Raw genomic sequence first — 23,238 nt, forward strand, 5'->3', positions numbered from 1 at the left:
ATTTTGTAAAGTGAACAGTGTGACAATCATGCTGTTTAACGTGTGTGAAATGGAAGGCTGTAAGATGTCAGGCTTTGTTCCTAACACAACATTGACCTTGCTAATAATTGATCTGTGCAAACATTTCAAAATATAATTCAGTAGTTATGGAGGCTCATATTTGTAATTTTGTGTGGTGAAGAAAAGATTTGTATAGGATGAAAACCAATCAGAGCACTTCGCTTCATGATGTGCAAATGAGAAATGTTTTTGCCGAAACCTAATTTCCAAATATTGCTTATGCGCTATACAGTTTTATCAGTAATACTGGATGTTAATGGAAAAGTTTGTGGTCATTTCAATGGAAAATGTGCTTTCTGTAAATGACCGTGCACTACCACATCATGCTTGTGATATATTTATTAATAGTGAGTTTCTAAACATGAACAGAGAAATATTCCTGCCTTTGCCCTGATGACAATGCTTTTAATGAACTAAGAGGCACATCAGGCGCCATGTGTACACTATATGTGGGCTCAATTCTTATTATCCATGAAGCAAACATTTAGTCTATTATATAAAAAAAAAGTTTTTTTGTACAGCAGAAATGCTGAATTTGCATATTTTAAGGTCTCTCATATGTCATAATGAAGAAAAAGGAGTCTCCATAAAATACGTGCCTAAGAACACACATGTGCTTTACAGTTAGGTCGAGTAGATTATTCAAAGTAATAGCAATGCAGCTCTGCTAACATTTTATGATTTTTGATGCGCTAACACGCTGGAGTGAGAATACTTTCTGTCCTGTGATTGTCAGTCAGAGAGCGTACATTAAGTGACTGTACCTGCACCCTACAGTAACTATGGGACCAAATGTAATCTACCCACAAGCTGTACGGAGCCGAACAAGCTTAACGAAATAGGTTTCGTTTGGCAGCAGGTTTGCTCAGTGGCAGACGCCAGGCAGTAGCTGAACTTACGGCCATTTTGTAAAAATCTTTCCTCGATTGAGCGAGCATATTCTCAGTACAATTCGTTACTTCTTCTCATCTAAACGGGCGTTGTTGTCTGCACTTATGAATTTGCAGTAGAAAATTGTTATCGTCTGGTTAAAATAATTTATGTAATATAGCCTTGGATGTGCTATATTACTGAAAATATTAGTACTACTTTAGTCAAATCTCTTGTAACCTTTTGTTATTTAATTAATGTATTATCCATGTACAATGTTCACGATTTTTCCTTTTGAAATAGTTTATTTGCTGTTTAAAAGATGGCGGAAAAATAGTACTTCATTAGGGGGTAGTTTAAACGTTTGTCCTTTTTCTGTTTCAACACATTGACGTTTGCAATGGGCGTATATCCTCTATGTCTATGGTCTGTGGTCGTGCACCGTGCCATCCAATTTGTTCTCTTTCATTTTCCCATTTGGCAAGAGTCGCGACACTATTTTCCGCATCAGACATGTCTCTGGTGCGGCTGCCGCCTGAGGGACGGGTTAGCCTGCTCAGTTTTTTGCTGGGTCTGTCTGTTCTGTTACTGTCGCTGCTTCCTGGACTGGAGCCGCTGTTAGGTGGGACACCTGGACGGTTAGCGCTAGCTGTATACATCGCAGGACTGAATGGGCTGCTGTTGTTGCTATATCGTGCACTGCTTTACCAGGTACTCCGATTCTAAGTATATACTACAATTATTCCGCTCCCCATATACCCAACTCTTAACACTTGAAAAGGCACTCCAGTGCCTCCTGCCTTCATGCTCTCCATGACTCTCAGTTTTTTATTTGCCACGATAAGATACAGACTGGCAGTCAGCTGGCTTTAGAGTAGAATTGCTTTCCTACCCAAGCCATTGGCCAAGTTGCTGGGTGCAGATCCTTAGTGTCAAGCTGTGCTAGTGGTCAAATAGAGTAGGTTGAAGCATTTGAATAAAATGTATAGTGTGACACTCCTTTACTGTAGGCGATGTAGGACGCACAATGACTTGAAATGGTGTTTAAATGCAAGAAGACTGTGTTTATGAGACCGAGGATGCGCGATTGTTTTTCTGTCAGGTTTACATATCTTGAGTGTAAAGATTCGCTGCTTTTATCTGTTTTTTTGCAATTCATTTCCGTAGCCAGATAACTTTTATAATATTTTGAATTGTGTATGCCTACTTTTGCTGTTGTCTTTTTGTCGTTATATTCTACAGTACCCTGTGGCTGTCATTTTACAGTTTCTATTAAAGGCATGGCTGTAATATTAAAACGTTGACATTACTGTGCAGTAATTATTGGCAGCTGTTAATGCAATTTTGCCTTTATTTTGTTTTAAAATTGCCTACGTTGTATTCATTGTTATTGGGTGTTATGAGATACTCAATAAATGTTTGACTGACTTGAAATGACAGTGAGCAGTCTGCATAACGTTGTATAGTCACCTTGTCGTAGAGATTCCTCTCTATACCCAGAAACCACCTGCTGTCCCAGATATTGGTGATTTTCACCCAGTTTTATTTAACTTGTAGTCCGGCATTTAGAATGCCTAGTTGTAAGGTGGAGGGTTGAACGAGATTCTTAAAAGTACACGATATTCATGAAGCCCTGCAGGAATATGTTCAAGCATTGAAGGCACTCCGATGTTCAATGACAATTAAATAAAGAATGATAGATCATTGAGATGAGTTCAAAGGATAGAAATCTCCATCTGCAAGTTAGTCACCCATTCCGATGAGATGGCTTGGGAGGTTGTCTGCTGAATTGATCTGTATGTAATTTTAAGTTTATAAGTGCCAGTGAAATATCGTTGTGGGTTAATGCACGCCACCCAATTGTGTAACTCCCTATTGTTAAGTCTGGCTCTTATAACATGCCCACGTTCGGGAACAGAGAAGTGGGAGACATTGAAAAAGTCAGTGAAAATGAATTTGCACGCTAACTTGCACTGAAGTGGGCGATTTTCTAAATGTGAGACAGCTGAAATGAAGCCTTTTTGTCTGCAAAATTAGAAGCCTCTCTCCCTAAATTAAAATTGTTGCCATATATGCATAGACCGCGTCAGGTGGCTGCTTAATCTCATAACCCGACAATGCCCCATACCGAGAGGGCCAATGGGCGAGCCTCATTCCGTCATTGGTTTACTGGGTTACCCGTTACATTTTGGGACCAGACCACAGCATTTCGTGGACATTAACATTTTAGGCAGGTGCATTGATGATTGAGGAACTGACTGTATTCATTTCGTTTGCTTCTTGCTGTAAGCAGCATAAGTCAACATAACAGCAGCAGTGTGTCATAGTTATTAGAATATAGCAATGAAACCACCTGTCTGCTCTTGTGATCCTCAGAGTACGGGGTGTGGCTCTTCTCCCTTGCCCAGAGGCTCTTATTCTACTCAAGCCTCTGGCTTGCACGTAGGAGTTCCTTGGGTGCTTCTCTGAACTTCAGAGCGCTGGGTGTGGTTATCCTTCTGCTCATGTCTGGCAGTGCTCCGGCTTTCGTCTAAGAGTACTTGCAAAATCAGCAGTTGTAAATTGAGAAAATCCTGTGCACAAAAAGTATGTTTATCAAGGAAAATTAATCTTCTCACTATTGACACTGTTTGTCCTTGTTCTGCCAAATCTGTTTGGTCGCGCCACTCTCACCCAGTGTCTTCTCATTTTTTTATTTCAATGCACTGATCAGGAGTTGAGGCCAATCCTTTAAAACTAGTAAGTTAACCAAGCATTAGCAAACCCAGACCTGATTTTTTAGGTAGGGTGTTTCACATAGCATGATTTGTAACTCTAGGAGCAATGGAACACCTTGCACAAATGACACTTTTATGATGGTAGGCACTATATGTGCTGTACGTAGAATGTTTTCTGTGCTTCTGACTGGTATTGGATGGCGGCTGGAGGAAGCTAAAAAGTTGCTTGTTTCACCATGCCATACCACAACAGGAAATGGCTGTCAACAGTCCGCAGAGAGAATTTTAAAAAGGCGTAGTGTGTGTGTGTGTGTGTGTGTGTGTGTGTGTGTGTGTGTGTGTGTGTATATATATGTATGCATGTATGTATATATGTTTGTATATGTGTGTATGTGTATATGTATGTATATATATATATATATATATATATATATATATATATATATATATATATATATATTCACTGAAAAAACCATAGGTTTCACACCAGTTATAGTTAGCTGGAAATTTTACTCGCATAAAACCATTGAAATTCCCACGTTATAGTTAGTTGGACTCACTATAACTTGCGTGTGCAATGCACTGCTGATGACGTCACATATTACATCACTCATTACATGGTCAGTGACATCACTCATGACATCACTGATGACACCATCCAGTGAATGTGTGTCTTTCTGAAAAATAAATGTTATATATGTATATGTAAAAGTTGATGGAAGAATAAATGTTTAAATAAGTGTCTAAATGGATGTTTTAAAAAAAAAAATTGATTGGTTAACTGCCTTATTAAGTGTGTCTTACTGAATACATATATTAGTGAGTAATGTTTAAATATTTAAATATATGTATTAGTGTTTCACTTTGTGTATAAGTGGCTGTATGGGTTGGTGAGTAGCTACATGTGTTTGTATATGGGTTATTAGATGTTTTTTTTAAGTATCAGTATGAGTGTCTGTATGGTTTGATGGGAGTATTACTTAGCACATAGATGCATGCATGACTGACTCTCTTCTCTGTATGTGTTTTGAAGACAGCATATGTGCAGGACTGTATGGGTGGATGAGTGTGTATATGTGTGTGTGATAGTGAGTGAATGACTGTCTCACTAGTGTCTTTATCATTAACTACATATGTTTTGATCTAGTATATGTGAATATTGATGTATATAAGTGAGTATATGTGAGAGTGAGGGATTGTAAGAGTTCCTGTTTAATTAAGTATGTGTTTCTATAAGTGATTGTTTAAGAGAGTAAGTATGTGTAAGTATCCTTAGCAGTAAAGTGGTAGTGTGTGTATAGCTGTATATGCAAATAAATGGATGTTCAATAGTTTATTTGCATGTGTGAGTATGTGTGAGAGTATCTTTTGGATGACTGTCGGTGTGTAACAGGATGTATAGGTGTATCAGTACATATGATGATTGAGTATATGTATGAGTGACTATATAGAACTGTTGGTGAATGAGTGGATGTGTATATAGATGGAGGAATTATTGAATTGGTTTTTGTAACTGGTATGGGTATCTCCATTTTTTTGAAAATTTTAGTTTCTATTTTTGAATATGTGTTTCAAGGGTTACATTACAGTGAAAGGAGGTCTGTCAGTCTGTCACAAGGATGGTGTCATCAGTGATGTCATGAGTGATGTCACTGACCATGTCATGAGTGATGTAATATGTGACGTCATCAGCAGTGCATTGCACGCGCAAGTTATAGCGAGTCTATATATATATATATATATCATTCCAAGTTGCCCCTGGGCTTAGAGACGCCACTCCACAGAGAAACAGGAAACTCCTTTTATTAATTAAAACCAGCGCACTTTCCCAAGTAATTCATCGTCCTTTCCCTTACGCGTTTCAATGCACCTGCATCTTAATCATAGGGCGGGGCAAAGTCAAAGACACGGAGCAGGCTGCAATCATTTTAACCCTCATTTGTAACCCACCTCCAATCTGTGGTATTCTGGGTATTGCAGTCCCAATTTCTTCCCTTCGGTGGGATCCGTGTGATTGTCTTTATTTTTCAAGCCCCCAAATGTTTTCCTCAACCCAGAATACCACAGATTGGAGGTAGGTTACAAATGAGGGTTAAAATGATTGCAGCCTGCTCCGTGTCTTTGACTTTGCCCCGCCCTATGATTAAGATGCAGGTGCATTGAAACGCGTAAGGGAAAGGACGATGAATTACTTGGGAAAGTGCGCTGGTTTTAATTAATAAAAGGAGTTTCCTGTTTCTCTGTGGAGTGGCGTCTCTAAGCCCAGGGGCAACTTGGAATGATGTTTGTACACGGCGGCCTCGGCCGTGGGAGATTGCACCGCCTAAGAAAGCAGTAGCAGGTCTGTGTGGCTGTTTGAAAAACGGCAGCCGCCTTGCAGCACGGAGAAAATTCGATTGAAAACCGGAGCACTGACCTGAAGCCCACTGGAGGGTTATGAACATTGAGGAAAACATTTGGGGGCTTGAAAAATAAAGACAATCACACGGATCCCACCGAAGGGAAGAAATTGGGACTGCAATACCCAGAATACCACAGATTGGAGGTGGGTTACAAATGAGGGTTAAAATGATTGCAGCCTGCTCCGTGTCTTTGACTTTGCCCCGCCCTATGATTAAGATGCAGGTGCATTGAAACGCGTAAGGGAAAGGACGATGAATTACTTGGGAAAGTGCGCTGGTTTTAATTAATAAAAGGAGTTTCCTGTTTCTCTGTGGAGTGGCGTCTCTAAGCCCAGGGGCAACTTGGAATGATGTTTGTACACGGCGGCCTCGGCCGTGGGAGATTGCACCGCCTAAGAAAGCAGTAGCAGGTCTGTGTGGCTGTTTGAAAAACGGCAGCCGCCTTGCAGCACGGAGAAAATTCGATTGAAAACCGGAGCACTTACCTGAAGCCCACTGGAGGGTTATGAACATTGAGGAAAACATTTGGGGGCTTGAAAAATAAAGACAATCACACGGATCCCACCGAAGGGAAGAAATTGGGACTGCAATACCCAGAATACCACAGATTGGAGGTGGGTTACAAATGAGGGTTAAAATGATTGCAGCCTGCTCCGTGTCTTTGACTTTGCCCCGCCCTATGATTAAGATGCAGGTGCATTGAAACGCGTAAGGGAAAGGACGATGAATTACTTGGGAAAGTGCGCTGGTTTTAATTAATAAAAGGAGTTTCCTGTTTCTCTGTGGAGTGGCGTCTCTAAGCCCAGGGGCAACTTGGAATGATGTTTGTACACGGCGGCCTCGGCCGTGGGAGATTGCACCGCCTAAGAAAGCAGTAGCAGGTCTGTGTGGCTGTTTGAAAAACGGCAGCCGCCTTGCAGCACGGAGAAAATTCGATTGAAAACCGGAGCACTTACCTGAAGCCCACTGGAGGGTTATGAACATTGAGGAAAACATTTGGGGACTTGAAAAATAAAGACAATCACACGGATCCCACCGAAGGGAAGAAATTGGGACTGCAATACCCAGAATACCACAGATTGGAGGTGGGTTACAAATGAGGGTTAAAATGATTGCAGCCTGCTCCGTGTCTTTGACTTTGCCCCGCCCTATGATTAAGATGCAGGTGCATTGAAAAGCGTAAGGGAAAGGACGATGAATTACTTGGGAAAGTGCGCTGGTTTTAATTAATAAAAGGAGTTTCCTGTTTCTCTGTGGAGTGGCGTCTCTAAGCCCAGGGGCAACTTGGAATGATATATATATATATATATATATATATATATATATATATATATATATATATATATATATAATCTATATATCTCCTACTGGCGATAGCCAGTAGGTATATATAGTTAGGATTGTTTTCCATAGGGAAATCGCAACATTCTATTGGAAATAACTTTGGCACCGGTTGAGGAATCTTCCTGAAATGTTCCTTAACTTTGCCCCGCGGCGCTCCGGTCCTTCCCTGAAAGTTTGGGGGGGATCCGTCAAGCGGGGGCCGAGATAAAAGGGGGTTCCCAAAACGTGTTTTCCCCATGTTAATTTCCATAGGGCGGTTGGACTCACTTTTAGCCCGAACGGCTGAATGGTTTTCCACCAAACTTGGCAAAATTGTAGGGACTGGTAGCCCGATGTGCCTTTGCTATGTCTCAAGATATATGCTCCAGTGGTTTTTACGAAAATTAACTTTGAAAAAATATATATTGGGCTATATATATTAGAGCCCAAATGTAGCACAATGTAGCCCAAAGATGGCCACCAGAGACAAAAAAAAACAAATGTAGCCCAAATATCAGCCAGATGTAGCCCAACTATAGCCCAATGACAGAATGTCCCAGAGTGTTCTAAAGAACAACTAGAGCGCTAACAGTCTTACTTATGACAAAAGTATGGCACACCTAAATTCACTGAAAAAAACATAGGTTTCAGGCCTTATATAGTTAGGAATTAGGCACAAGAAAGCAGAAAAACAAACGTGTAGAACACAAAAAGGGGGCAGGGTAGAAACACCCTGACCCCTTAGGGCTGCTCAGGTGGTCCCACTAGGATATTAATATATTTAAACGTTGTCCGCTAATAAAATTAGCATTTAAAAAAACCTTTGAAATTCACTGAAAAAACCATAGGTTTCAGGCCTTATATAGTTAGGAATTAGCATTTAAAAAACCTTTGCAATTCACTGAAAAAACCATAGGTTTCAGGCCTTATATAGTTAGGAATTAGCATTTAAAAAACCTTGCGAATTCACTGAAAAAACCATAGGTTTCAGGCCTTATATAGTTAGGAATTGGCATTTAAAAAACCTTTGAAATTCACTGAAAAAACCATAGGTTTCAGGCCTTATATAGTTAGGAATTAGTATTTAAAAAACCTATGAAATTCACTGAAAAAACCATAGGTTTCAGGAGTTATATAGTTAGGAATTAGCTTTTAAAAAACCTTTGAAATTCACTCAAAAAACTATAAGTTTTAGTGGTGTCCATGACCATGTCATGAATGATCTAATATATGACATCATCAGCAGTGGATTGCGGGTGCGCGAAATATAGTTAGTACAACTAACTATATAGGAGCAATTTCAATGGTTTTGTATGAGTAAAATGTCCAGCTAACTATAACACCACTAAAACTTATAGTTTTTTGAGTGAATTTCAAAGGTTTTTTAAAAGCTAATTCCTAACTATATAACTCCTGAAACCTATGGTTTTTTCAGTGAATTTCAAAAGTTTTTTAAAAGCTAATTCCTAACTATATAACTCCTGAAACCTATGGTTTTTTCAGTGAATTTCAAAGTTTTTAGGTTTCGGCTACCGTCCCACTGCGTAAGCAGTGGGTGGGCGGAGCCGAAATCTTTTGTTAGTAGTATGGGGGCCTGAACACGCCCCTCTTCTCCATTGGCTGGCCTCGTAAATGCTGGCCAGCCATTGGAGGAGAGGAGCGTCACTGAGTTCAAGGCCTGCCTTGACGCGATTCGGGGGCGTTTCCGTGTCTTTTTTTTAAGTCACGCCCTCTCCTCTTCCCATTGGCTGGAATTTTACCTTCCAGCCAATGGGAAGGGAAGAGCACGCCCCCGAATCCCTACAGGACGCTGTGCTTTCCGAGCAGCGTCTACCGGAGCCTCTGCCCCCCTGTTTCTTGTTAATTGTTCATTGTTCATTGGCTGCACGTTAGACTAAGGGTTAGAACCCTGGTTTATGATTTGCTAGGACGGGTAAAATGTTTATTGGCTGAGGGACCACGGAACTGCATTGCCACCTGTTGATTGGTTAAAGAACGGTTTGTTAATTGTTCATTGGTTACGGGGCATGGAAACTACACGTGCCTGAGGCACAGTATTTACCCGCTGCACGTCTCCGCCTCCAGTCAGTGGGCGGTGATTTACAGCACTGTAATAGATGTATTTACTACTGGTATGAATGAGTGTTTGGCTAGGACAGCTGCAATCCGGCCACCTCTAGCCTATCTGCCCTAGTGAACTAATGCCATTATTGTAAGATGACACGGCAAGTCATTTGAATGACGTTAACGCTAGTAGGTTAAGGCAGAGCCAGTGTACACAACCCTGCCGAGCAGCAGCTTCTGTGACGTTATCAACCAGCCGCGAGCCACCCGGCGTGTACCCTCTCCACGAGCACGTCATCTCCTGCTCCTCCCATCCGGTCTGGTCCAGACCTCGGCGACTGTCCGGTCCCAGGGAGTCTATATGCACCCTACCTTGTGCTGCCACTGTGAGTGTTCCTGTGTGCGCAGTGCCCCCGCTGCACTAAGCGAGCTTGTCGGAGTTGTGTCAGAGTGGGGGTGGGAGAGATACCACCGGCACCTACCCTCGGCCGCCCACCCTTCAAATATTGCTGGGTGCTGACTTGAGTTCTAATGCCCGCATCCCTCCCTCCCGTGCGCCCCTGCCCGCTGCCACACTCCTACAGGCCACAGACAAGTGCGCCCTTCCTGCTTACGTAACTCTCCCTGAAACAGCTGTCTGGGCTTGTGAGGTTTAAAGGAGGTATTCCGCGTCTGGGAGGTGCGGTGGCTGTCTGCAGATGACAAGACAGCAGGCAGGTGTTTACCTGGACACCTCGGGCTGTGAGACGCCTCTGTCAACCATTCTGTTCACGTTTGTTCGAAAAGCCTGTACACTTTTAAAGTGCTCTGCACTCCTGTCACAGTCCCGTCCCTTCTATAAAGCAGTGCATACACCTTTCTTGAGGACTGCTCATTTTGAAAAGGAGGCTCACGTATCAGTGAGTTCTTCAAACTTTTGAAAGAGTTTAGTAAACATTTTCAAAATATCTGTTCGCTTATTAAAGGGATGTTTTTGCTCTTATTCAAAGAGTTTTGTTGGCATAAACTGTTCAGGTCGGTTTTTCTAACAATGATTTGCTCATTTCTGAGACTCGTTTTCACTTTTCAAAGACTTCTTTATACGTTTCCAAAGAGTTCTGCACACTTATTCAAAACTTTTGGTGTCATTTTCAAATAATTCAGCATACTTAAACAGAGTTGTGAACAATATTTCAAATATTTCAAAGCATTTTTCTGAAAGACTTGTGTGCACCTTTGACATTTCTACCCACCTTTTCAGAATGTTTTACCCAACTTTTCCTCACATTTACACTTTTGGGAAAAGGTCTGCACCATTTTTTCAGAAGATGCACTTCATTTTTTAAAGTTTAACATTGACCCCCACCCCCACCCCCTCACCTCGAGGGTCAATGAGACTTCTTAACAGAGACCACAAGATTTTTCTATCAACATTTTAAAAATTATCAAAATGTTTTCTTGGACTTTTTTCAACCTATTCTGCACACTTACAAATAATTCTATGAATATTGGAAATAGTTTAGCATCATGTTTAAAACAGTTTACTGTATCTTTTTAAAGTTATGATTTTTTTATCTAGAAGTTCTACAGAATATGTGTGTGTGTGGGGGGGCTCTGGGTGTGGCTGGCTCTGGGTGTGTGGGTCTGGGTGTGTGTGTGTGTGTGTGTGGTAGTAATTGCTGTCTGCTGAGCTCGTCCGTAGGGTACAATAGTTCTCACATTTGCGAGATATTAAGCTATTGGCAATGTAAATGACAATGCCATTTATTTATCTGTTTTCAAAACCAGCACATAAATACAAATTTTGTCATTTACAATGCCAATAGCTCTAACTTCTCCAAAGGCGAAACCGTTGCATTGTAAATGCTTGTTTTTAAATGCTAATTCCTAACTATATAAGGCCTGAAACCTATGGTTTTTTCAGTGAATATATATATACATACATATACACACACACACATGCTGGGAAAGCAGCTCCATTATTGCGCATTCTCAACACTAGCGACACTCTAAATTTGCTCACTTCAGAGGTCTGTTTTTCTGGATTAGCACAGTACCCTCCACGTCAAAATAGAAAGGAACGCAGTCTTTTGTCATTTCCACAGCAAAGTCTTTAAGCGTAGGATTAGCACAGTACTATCCATGCAGAGCTGTAAAATGGCAAACGCCTTTTACCACTCCAAGCACAGTATTGCAACTTTGTATTGGAAAATACCATCCAAGCCAACCTGAAATGAATAAAAGCAACCCCTGACACATGTTTTGCTCTCATTAGAGCTCTTCATAGAGGTATACCTTTGTCCAGACACAAGGGAGCACCCAGTATAAATCAAAACAAAAACACTTTCAGGCATGGAGTGACGCTAAAATTATATATATATATATTTATCAAATCTAGCTCTGAAAGTCAGTTTTGTCAGGCTAATGAGATATGGCTTGAACCAATATATGGACAGTTATAAATGCTATCCTTATTTCCTGGCCATCTGTGAAACATAGTCATATGAGGAGTTACGTTGTATACTTTTGACTTGCTCTTCCACTCCACTTTTGTTTCCTATCCAAAACAGACACTCTGCCTAATGGAACCATTGGCATTTCTACTGATCCTGCCATTCCCACCCCAGCCAAGATATTTTGACACTGTATAGCTTATACGTAGTGAGTAAAAAAAAAAAGACAAGTCATCTTTCTCTTTTTTGACAAACACGGTTAGACGCATATTTGTAAACATTTATGTGCATTAGCTTGCTTAAGAGCCATCAATTCTTCATTTTTGTTAATCGTATCTCTCCTACCTGGTGCCTTTTGATAAAGGAATAGAAGTGTGTCTAAACAAACAGTTCCAAAGTTTAGAGGGACGTGCTCTTGTCCCTTGAGCGCACCATTTCCACTTGAAACTCTGCACACCTGCCTCATCTGACTGTGTCTCCAGAATCCTAGGAATTGAATTCTTAGGCGACGTGGCGGCTCTTCTGTCAAGAAAGTGCACCCTTTTTGACGAACTACATCTGTCCAATACGGAACAGCAGGAGTCTGCATGCCTCTATTCTATTCCATCTGCTGTGCTAAACACACACCAAATCGCATACTTTCTCACAGGTGCATTATCATGTCTATGGGTAACTGAGCAAGGCACAAGGGAAACTCAATTGTCGGAGGTTATTAGAGGGCATTGGCATATAAAACGCTTTTTTTTTATAGCAATTGTTCTGTGTGGTCAGGTAAAACATCTCATGGGCCATGATCTGGCCCTCCCCTGCATCATCACATGCCACCAACAATTCTGAAAATGTCCCTGACACTTGATCCTGTGTTAGGCTCTGTACAAGGCCATGGGAGAGAAAATCAATGCTGACAGATGAAAAGGCTGAACTATTCCCTACAGATAGCGTATTCAGTTCTGTGAACTGCTCTTTTATGGACATTTGTTTCAGCTTGTGTAGTCTATGAGCCCAACTCACTCCTGCTGCATTCGGATTTAGCTTCAATGCCTGCGAAATTTAGCTTAGATATCTTATTCACTTACACTACAATAGTCACATACACAACATATACTTGGACGGGATTAGGTGACAAAACAGGGTATAAATCAGTTTGTGCATTGGCCTGACACTCTTGTCTAATGCCGAATTACTTATGTTGAGTGAAAAAAACATCTATTTACATAATAGTGAGGGAAGACCTTTACATAAGACCTCTTTTTCTGTGCCATCTCCCCTTGTGCAGCGTACAGACCCTGTACCAAGGGTGGATACTTCAGACAGTGCTTAATAGGGCTGCCTTAAGTTTGGCTCATAACAGGTGAGGGCTGTTAATGTGTAAATTATGTGTACTCTTGGAATCACAAGTTCTCTTTTGCGGAAATGGAGCACTATGTATAATGTTGGTTCTCAGACTCTGAAAGCTTTCTCCCACTATAATCCTAAAACCTGCATGAAAAATTGAGCTTGACTTACTTCTACTTCATTCCTCCAATTTTCTTTCTTCAGACTGACCCTCTTCATACCTTCTTCCATCCACTGCATGCCTTCTATTCTGAGAATGACCTCCTCTCGGTCTCGTGCCTGTCTACTTCAATCATTCTTATTGTAATTCTGCAGTTGTCTGATAGATCATTTCATAAACCAAAACCTCTCATCTTTAAAACCCTATCCTTGTAATCAAACATTAGCCCCACTAATGATTACACTACCTGGTATTAATATATCACAAAATAAGTACATGTAATTTTTCTTAACTGCACATTACTAATAACAATAACCACTGGGCTTTCCACTAACCTTGGGATCCGGAGTAGCATGCTTCTCTCTATAAAGCGGTATAAAGCCTCATCAGGGATAGTAAGTGTTATATAAATCCAATTGCAATAGTGAAACTCTTAAAGTTAAGATAGGTCGTGAGAAGAGCTTCGAGTCAAAAACAGCCTTAAATGTTTTTTGTTTTTTTACATCAGTTTTGCACTGAACAGGTGCTGTGAATGGCACTACATCAGGGATCTTCAGTATTTTCTATAATGAGAGCTGCTTCTGACCAGTGAAAATTGTTTTGAGCTACTGACTGTCAAGTAACTAAGCGGTACCAAAGGGGATGATGGACGGAGCGTTTGAGCAAATCAAACACTCACCCCCAGTCAAGTGATCTGGTTTTAATCCATCACCATTCTTTAGCTCAATCCACCACCCCAGTTCAGACATGGCCATATGCAAATCAATCTGACCCTGTGCCTCATGGGAACAGCCCAGCCAAAACTGCCAAGCCATGTCTTCCCTGGACTGGAAACAAGCATCCTGGGACCGCTTTCGGATTCATAATCCTCATCAACCAGGCTATCTTGAATCCAGTGGTAGAGTGAGCAAGGGACCCACGTCTGGGCATACCCTGCCATCTTAAAAGACATGGCTTGGCAGTTCGGTCTGGACTGTTCCCATGAGTCACAGGGTCAAGACTGATTTGCATATGGCCATGTCTGAACTGGGGTGGCTTGGTGAGCAAAATAACGATGGATTAAACCCAGATCTGTGACTGGGGGTGAATGTTTTGCCATTGTGCAACATTCCGTCCATCATCTTGTGTGTTTTGACTTTCAAGTAACTAGCACATTGTTACCTGACCCCCAAGCTTCATTGACTTTAAACCTAATATCCATGGAGCCTGGTTTGAACAAAATGCTGTGACTAGTGGCACTGTTATAGGGATGCCATGTCAGTTAGTAAGTGCATGGTCTGTAGGAATGTATGAACATGTTTGTGAATGAATGGGATATATGTGTGTGGGTGACTGAGCCTGTATCATAAATTTACTTGCGGCACAGCACATACCTTTTGCCATATGAGGCATCGTTATGTGTACAACACAGACATACAACCTTTTTTCTAAATGGGAGAATATTAAAGTACAGAAAAATTGCTAAAATGTTCATAATAAGGAACATTTTTCTGCACTTGATGGAACATTTTAGTGTACTTTAAATTTCTCCCATTTGATTCCTACTGTGTGTAAATGCGACACTTTGAAATGGAAGAAGATTAAAATGAAGAGTTAACACAATCAGTGCAATATCAGTCGACATCTGCCCTTTGAATACGACTATCCCTCCAATCACTCATTGACTACATTTTTGCCTTTGAGCCTGTACAGCTCTTTGTAGTTTTTGGGCTTTGTAGGCCTTACACAAATACTGCCTACAAACGTAAAGCGTTTTACGGAGAAAGAAGCAAGTGAAAGTGAGCTTGAGAATATTCTATTTCTTTCAAGAAGTTAGCGCTCTAAGTGATGCCCTGGTTATGGATGGAACTGGGAGGCACAGGAAGGGTCTCCAGAAAAATGGACCGCTAGTTCTCGCTCCAGGTATGAAAGAAATTCCTGAACATATTGATGTTGTCTGAATTGTGTACGTCCACCTGGAAATGAGTGTGCTTCATTATCGGGGCTGGTAGTCCAGTCCTCAGTTTTCATTGTCCTCCTTTTTATAGTGCTTCTTTAATTACTTTGCTTCTCCTCCTGTTTATTTTAATGTTTAAGAGGATGCTACAGCTCTCCAGACAGAGCTAACAGGTCACTTGAGTTCCACTCATTTCACCTGCAGAGTCCCGCATCCATATGGCCACTTCACTATACTCGGAGATCATTATGGATTGCTGTTGTCCATAATGCATTGTTTTACCATACTAAGATGGCTAACACACTGGGTGTACATGTGGCAGCCATGCTTCAACTTTAAAACAACGATTAGTCTATTTACCATACTTTTGCAAGACAGACAACCGCTGCTATATTTAGCTTTGTTATTGCAAACATATGCACACCATGTTCAGAAGGCAGCATATTTTCTTTTTTATACTAGTATTCTTTGAATTTATCTTGCATATTTTGTTGAGTTTGTGTGTATTTAATGACGGTCTTCAGTGGATGAATGGAAGGATGAGTCAACGGATTAAGGAATGACTGCACAACTTTAAACATGAGTGGCAGACCATGTGTATGGTGACTTACTGAGTGTCTGCATTCATTGATGACACAAAAGGCACTTCCATTCATAAGCCAGGTCTATTGGCATCACGGATCTTTGTTCCCCTTATGCTCAAATGTTTGTACATTAGTCAAGCATTCAGGTTTGTCAATAGGACCTTATGGTCACTTTTTCCTCTCCACATAATTTTTAAGTTAAGAAAAAAAAGTCCTTTGCTCAGTAGGGAAAAATAACATAATGTATTATTGAGCTTGTCTGTTCCCAAATTGTGGGACTCTGTGGAGAGAGTTGGGCACAACCCTGCAGCAATCAAATCATTTTAAAAATCTCCATGTCCCAAAGATCTACAACAGTCCTCGATGTTCCTCAGTCACATCTGCTATTGAAAGCACACGAGGGAAAAAGCAAAACAATAATCCACAGTAACATGGAGCATCGGAAAATATAATTGTGTTATCTTTTTAAATGTGAACATATTTTTTTCATCCAGGTTGCAGTGCGAGCTTGTTTTCTTGGTTTTGCCTTTGGATGTGGTTTGCTGATAAGCTTTACACAATCTCCTTGGAAACATTTTGGCTGGTGAGTAGTGATCTAAACGTTGTGTAATTAAATGACTGTTTTGGTGTTTGTGGATTGTACATGTCAGCACTGTCTGCAAAAATGGTCTTGCAGGAGCATTTTCCTGGTTTCCCAAACTGTTCTTTTGAAAACTGTGTATAAATCCCTCAAATTTAGGCAGAGCCATAACTATTTTGCAACCCTTTCTGTCGTGCTGGTATGCTGTCGGATTTCTTACTGATTTACTGCCCACACTTGAGTTTGACTATCCTGATTTTCCTATCTTTTATTTCTGTTACTGAAAGCCTTCATGGCAATGACGTATACATTTAACTGAGATTTTCCACATCTGTGCTTTACTCTTTCTGTATTGTATTTCTTAGAATTTTGATATAAACCTTTATGGTTTTCTTGAATTCCATTGTAGAACTCATTTTTCAGTCAGTCTTTACTTATTTGACTGTCTTTTTGAAATGCTGTTTTGGACATCATCTCTGGACCACATTGCTTCTTGAAATTATGGTTAACACCATCCCTAATCCACCCCTCTTATGGGCTCGTCATTGGGATGTAAGATTTTAGGGGTACAGCGTGCCCACAGGAATATTTCTAACTATTATGGGGGCAAACAATTTAGAGCACAGTGAAAATTATTAGTTTACCATATAAAAAGGCCAGGTGCTGATAACGCCAAAGACAATGCTATTGATATCATGGCTTTGCATTGTTTTTGGAACCTGATGTGCTGGATGAAAAGTTTTCATCTCTACTAGGCATTGACTTTCTAGATTCAACAGTGAGAAGTCGAAGGGTGGCGAATAAGTAAAACGCCTGATAGGAACAGAAGACTAGTGTTGGGTGTAGACCAAAGCGTAATGAGTTGTCTGTGCATGTCAATATACTGAATGTATGATTTGTTTATTGCCCATAGATCTGAATTCATAGATTAGGTTAACCAGAAACCTTATGATAAATATATTACAAAGCTGCTTGGAAGGGGTCTTTAAGACGTTATGGAAACTGAATTGAAGACAGTAATGTGCCTTGTTGGAGGGTAATGCAGTTCGTCCGCAGGAAATGTAAGAATATGTGCTTGGAAGGAGTGTCATTCTTCTACTAGGAGGCAAGATGGCGTCGGAGGTGTGAGAGGTCGCTGCAGTGCTTGCTCCAGGGCCCGGGATGTCTCCGGCAATATCGTCGACCTACACCTCATCGTTCAAGCATGTCGGCAAACGTTGATTCCAGCGAATAATACGGGTTCCTACAGACGGCTATAGACTACTCCCTAAAGCCTGGATAGCCTGGACAGCCTGGACATCGGCATGACAAACTGTCTCGGATGATCTAGGGGTCTCACAACCACCGCAAACTACCATTGTTGGGGTAGAGGGATCACAAAAGGACCGTAAAAGATTGCGGCACAGCATCGTGGGATACAGCTGATGTCGGATTCCCGGTAGCAGACTTCGAGAGAAAGCTTTCTCCACAGACACGGTCACGGACACGGACACGGAGACGGAGATTCACGCTTCTGTCGAGCAATTGTAAGGGAGTGAGGGAGGAAACTTGAACTGTGTATTACCTCTACTTCCCGGGCCAAAATTCGGACTTTGTATGTTGGATTTCCAGGTGTCACAGTCATTGTGGTCATTGCGGTTGTGGCGGAGTTTCGAGGGTACAGTCTACGTGGTCAGCATTCGAAAGCTCCTAGCCTCACTACACTACGCTAGTCTACAACCGTGAGTAACCTGTGTACCCTGGGCTATAAGGCCTTAATACTCTAAAGCTCTATTTAATAATGACTGTACTCAATCTCATTCCATTGACTATAATGCAGAACGAGTCTTCCTAGACGTGCTAAACACGAGCGCTGACAGGAGAGGGGAAGAGTTTGTTTGTCTGCTGTTGGTCTGCTCGTGCCTCAACAGTGCGCCCCCAGTCAAGTTATCGGTAAGGGCTAGGTAAAGGCAGGCGGTAAAATAACAAGCGGTGTAAAAAGATACAAAGACACAAAAAACACCAAAGACACCCAAGACTGCCCACCTGCTTTTTCATCGGCGTCTGCATCTGCGCTAACTCGCTCGCTCCACTCTCCGTCCCCGTCTCGCCATCTGCGAACTCTGCGGACGTGCTTAAGAAGGTAACAGAGCACGTGTCGTCAAGGGAACGGCGCTGACGGCACAGACGGCACAGACGGCTTCGACGGCTCTGACGGCTTAGACGCGACGGAGCCAACTTAGGTTACAGAAACCAACGAACTAGATTAAAAAAAAAAAAAAACGCTTAAAATGCTTAATAACTGAACGCCTTCCATTGCGAGAGTCAAAGTAACCTGAAATACTAAATACTACAATACTTAATACTGTATCAAAATCATTAAAATCTTTAAAATTGTTAAAAAATCTGAGGTAATAAAACCAAAGCAATACAGGACAAAAAAAAAAGGGCAATAAAAAGGCAGTAAAAGCATATATGGGCTATCTGGCAGCAACTCACAGAGTCTATCTAGACTGCCTAGATACACACTCGAGAAAAAAAAGTGACAAGACTTCTGGGGAAAAAAGCAGGCACTGGGGCCTCTGCGTCACTCAGAGTTGCCAGAGGAGTCGGAGGAGCTGGAGCCGGAGCTGGGGCTGGAACCAGAGATATCGCTGCCAGTGCAGTACCGGTAGCAATAGCCACAGTGATCAAAATCAGAATAGAGACCTTGACCTCACAAAAAACATCAACCGTAGCTACTTTACCCTGTTCTCCACTTCGTTTTCCTTCTATATGGGTAATAATTACAGCTAAAGCAAACGCAAGAGCTAAAGGCCACAAGGTTCAAACGATACAACCTAAGCAACCCCTACCATCAAAACAAATCCGACCTTCAAAACTATTGTTACTTCCAGAGATACCAGTGATAGCAGTCTCTGTATTGACATCAAATATGGCTGGAAATAAACTAAAGACAGGATCCGCAAGTCGCAGTGGTCCAATAGGTGCTGGAAATGGTGCAGTTGCAGTTGGGGACCCCGATGGGCCAGGTGAACTGAATAATGTCACAGACAAAGATACTCTAGTTGCATCGGACCCTCCAGGATTGCAATACATAGCGCACCAAGCCCAAACCCAAACTCAGGCCCAGATAAAGATTGATACAAAGGCCCAGGCTCAGGGAGACCAAGAGAAACAAGAAAGCCAAGAGAGGACAGAGAGCTCAGATGTCAGAGGAAATATCAAAGAGACCCACAATTTTCAAGGACCTTAGAAAACACAAGAAACACAAAGACGACCCGAAACCAGGGGTTACAAGGCAACGGAAAGAAACGATGAAAATAATGAAGGCAACATAAGATCTAATAAACCAGATGGGGGAGAGAGAGCCACCGAGAATGAACAGAAACTCCACAAGGGAATCGAAAAATTGAAAAGAAAAACAAAGGAAAAAGAGAAAGCGAAAGAGGCGGAAAGGGAACCGCTAAGCAGTGAGAATCTTGATCTCCTGGGAAAAAAAAGCCAAAAGACTACAAACAATTAAGAACCTAAAAGCTGCAGCCAAAACTACCGGTCACTCGATAGATTCCCAACCAAGGATCTCAAACATATTTAGCCCAGCAATCAAAGATAGACCACAGATTTGTTCTACTAACGATATAGTATCAACCACAATGGATCAACAAGGCGTGCAAAATGACGCCACTGTCGCTTCAGCTCAAGAAGCACCCCAAGCAGTGTATCTAGAGCGGGCCGATATGAGGGAAGAAAGCAGATCGGGCCCCAACATGGACTCAGTCCCGAATATAAGCCCAGCGATGGAAGGGCGGGCTCCAGCAGAAATCTCAGATGGATCTGAGTCCGAGATCTATGAGACTGGAGTATCAATTTCCAGCGAATCCAGCGAAGAGAGCGATTTGAGAGAGGATCTCAGACTGGAGGAACATCTCACGAAGGTAACCTCTTCGACAGATATTGGAATTAAAAATGCCCTCATACACGACAGCACACCAATAAAAAAACTGGGAAAAAAAAGAAACAGACATAAGAGGCACTCAAAAATAATCCACGATGAAACTACAGATCCTGGGAGCAACCCAGAACATATCGCAGGGAGAACTAAACTGCCACGCAAAAGCCCCCACCGAAAAGCAAATTTGGAATCTGAAAGAAATAAGAATACTTCTGATATCCCGGATGAAGACGAGAAGATGAAGCATAGAGAGCCCTCATTAAGTGAAGTTCTCAATTCAATAAAAACTTTCCATCAAGATGCTAAAAAAGATAGCCAAAGGAATCATGTCGCTATCCAAAAACTGGAAGGTGCTATCAATAAAGTGGGCAGTACATGTTTGGAGATCTCCAACAGAATGTGTTCTGTAGAAGCCCGGGCTGAAAACTTGGAATCAGATGTCGGTAAGCTACAAATACAGGCAAAGGAGCATGAAGGAATAATTAAGGATTTAATGACAAAGGTTGAAGACCAAGAAAATCAAGCAAGAAGAAATAATCTTCGATTTCTTGGGATCCCCGAGGGCTCAGAAGGAAGCGACCCAAGAGGCTTCATGTCCAACCTTCTAAAATTATCCTTCCCGGAACTCAACTCCTGGGAAATGGACAGAGAAGTCTGCCGAGCACACCGTTTCCCTCTGTCATTACCCAAACGTTCAGATAAATCACCGCAATATCCTAGAGCATTTTTAGTCGATTTTGGAAACTTTCTAGTTCGTGATACTATACATGACCTGGCTAGACCCACGGCTAAAAGAGAATACAAGGGTTTCAAGTTTTTTGCAAGACCGGATTTCGCGCATGCAACGGTAGAACGACGATGGCGATTGCGACAACTTTTCGCCCCCTTTGAAAAGCTGGGAGCGACGGTCTTTCTGCAAAATCCGGCACGTTTAAAAGTAATCTACAAAGGCTCAACGAGGAGCTTCATAAGTGAAATCCAGGTGGAGGCCTACCTTAAGGAGGTTGCAGAGAGAGCGAAACAAAGTAATGGCAAATAAATGGAAGAGGAAAACTAATATTGACTGGATATGATACGATTATTTGGTAATACCTGCAAACTTCCTAACAAAATGATATGAACACTATATTGATCGAATATGAGTTGAATATTTGGCAATGAATATTATAGCATAAACAAAATGATAGTGCTGACAAATTATTACTATCTGTTATATGGTTGACAAATCTCTAGGATGAAAAAATATCAGGCCAGGGGCAAGCTTAGGCGTACGGACCACACAGCCATCAACAACTGGGTGAGTCAAAACCCAGGTTGCCTCAAAGGGTGGTAGGAGGGGGGGGGTAAGGGGGTGGGGTAGAGAGGGGGGGGAGAAAGCTGAGAAATATGGTGATTGCAGTTGCAGATGCGGTTTTAGGAATATAGATTGGGATATTAATAACAAGGTTGCTAAGGTCTTGTTTGTTCTCTTTTTCTTTAGCAGATTTGGTTCAAAATATATTTACACCATAATATGGCGAGGATAAAACTGTGTTCCTGGAATGTGGCAGGGCTCAATGATAGGAGAAAAAGGGATCAAATGTGGGGGCTAATAAGGATAAATGCATTCGATATAATATGTCTCCAGGAGACCCACATCCCATGGGCAGAACGGGAAGTACTGAAGGTCCCGGGGTTTAATCTACTGGTATGTACTAGTCAAACAACAAGGACAAGGGGAGTCGCCATATTAGCGCGATCTTTTTTGGGGGAGGCTACGCGCAAACTGGCTGATCCTCTAGGCAGGTGGGTGATCGCGGAGCTCAAGAGTGGAATCACAATATGCTCCATCTATGCTCCTAATCAAGATGATCCCTCAATCTTTAATGATCTGGAGATAGAACTTGCATCCTGGCCTCAGGTACTGATTGTTTGTGGGGACTTCAATATTTCTCTGCCCAGAGCTTGTGCAGTACAGAAACAGGTGCGTTTTAAATATGTTGGTCGCAAGCCTAAAGTATATAGTGCTGTCTCCCAATTAAAAGAAAGTTTAGGTCTGTTTGATCTATGGGACTTAAAGCAGGGTCAAGACCCAGGGTATACATATTTTTCGTACCCACATAATAAATATGTTCGCATCGACTATATTTTGATGTCAAGTAATCGGGTTAGTCTGGCACAAATCAGTAAATTACCAGAAATTATTTCGGACCATAATCCCTTATCGCTTACTCTTTACATAAATAACATGCTCAGACCCCGCTCAAGTTGGTCCTTTGACAAAAAACTACTTGTAAATAATGAATATGTAGAATATATGAAAAATTCGCCGCAGGGGTTTATCGATTACAATCGCTATAGCACATCTAGAAATATGGTCTGGGACTGCTTTAAGGCCGCAATTCGTGGGGAGACAATCAGCTATGTGGCCAGACAGAGGAAAGAGGAGGCAAGGCTTAATGAATTACAGCTACAAAAACTAGCTGAACTAGAAGAGAGACACACTAGGCTAATTGCACAAGAAAGTGATGGCGGCTCGGTTTTAAGAGATATGGCGATACTAAAAGCGGAGATAAACAGTAAACTTACCCAAAGGATGGCTGAGCTATACCAGTCCCACCGAAATAAGATATGAAATGGGAGATAGGTTGGGTAAGCAGTTGGCACTTCGAACTCGCCAAAGTCAATCTCTTAACTCAATTACGTGTATCGAGTCAGAAGGCCAAGAATATACAACACCTGAAACTATTCTAGAAGTTTTTCAAAATTATTATGGGAAATTGTATAAGAATGAGGACTCTGTGAATCCCAACGTAATTAAAGAAACATTATCCAAATGGGCAATCGAGCTCGAAGACAGAT

General features: G+C 41.6%; 1 protein-coding gene across 1 annotated transcript in view; it reads left to right on the forward strand.

Annotated features, from left to right (window-relative positions):
* Nucleotides 1-1,337: 1,337 nt before the first annotated feature.
* Nucleotides 1,338-23,238, forward strand: part of ICMT (isoprenylcysteine carboxyl methyltransferase) — a 104,623-nt gene continuing 82,722 nt past the window's right edge. The window contains exons 1-2 of the mRNA XM_078642620.1: nt 1,338-1,641; nt 16,378-16,466. Coding sequence (XP_078498746.1) covers nt 1,348-1,641; nt 16,378-16,466 — 383 coding nt within the window. The 5' untranslated portion in view covers nt 1,338-1,347. The remainder of the gene's footprint in view (nt 1,642-16,377; nt 16,467-23,238) is intronic.

The sequence above is a fragment of the Lissotriton helveticus genome, chromosome 5_1, assembly GCF_964261635.1.
Source record: "Lissotriton helveticus chromosome 5_1, aLisHel1.1, whole genome shotgun sequence".
Classification (NCBI taxonomy): Eukaryota; Metazoa; Chordata; class Amphibia; order Caudata; family Salamandridae; genus Lissotriton; species Lissotriton helveticus.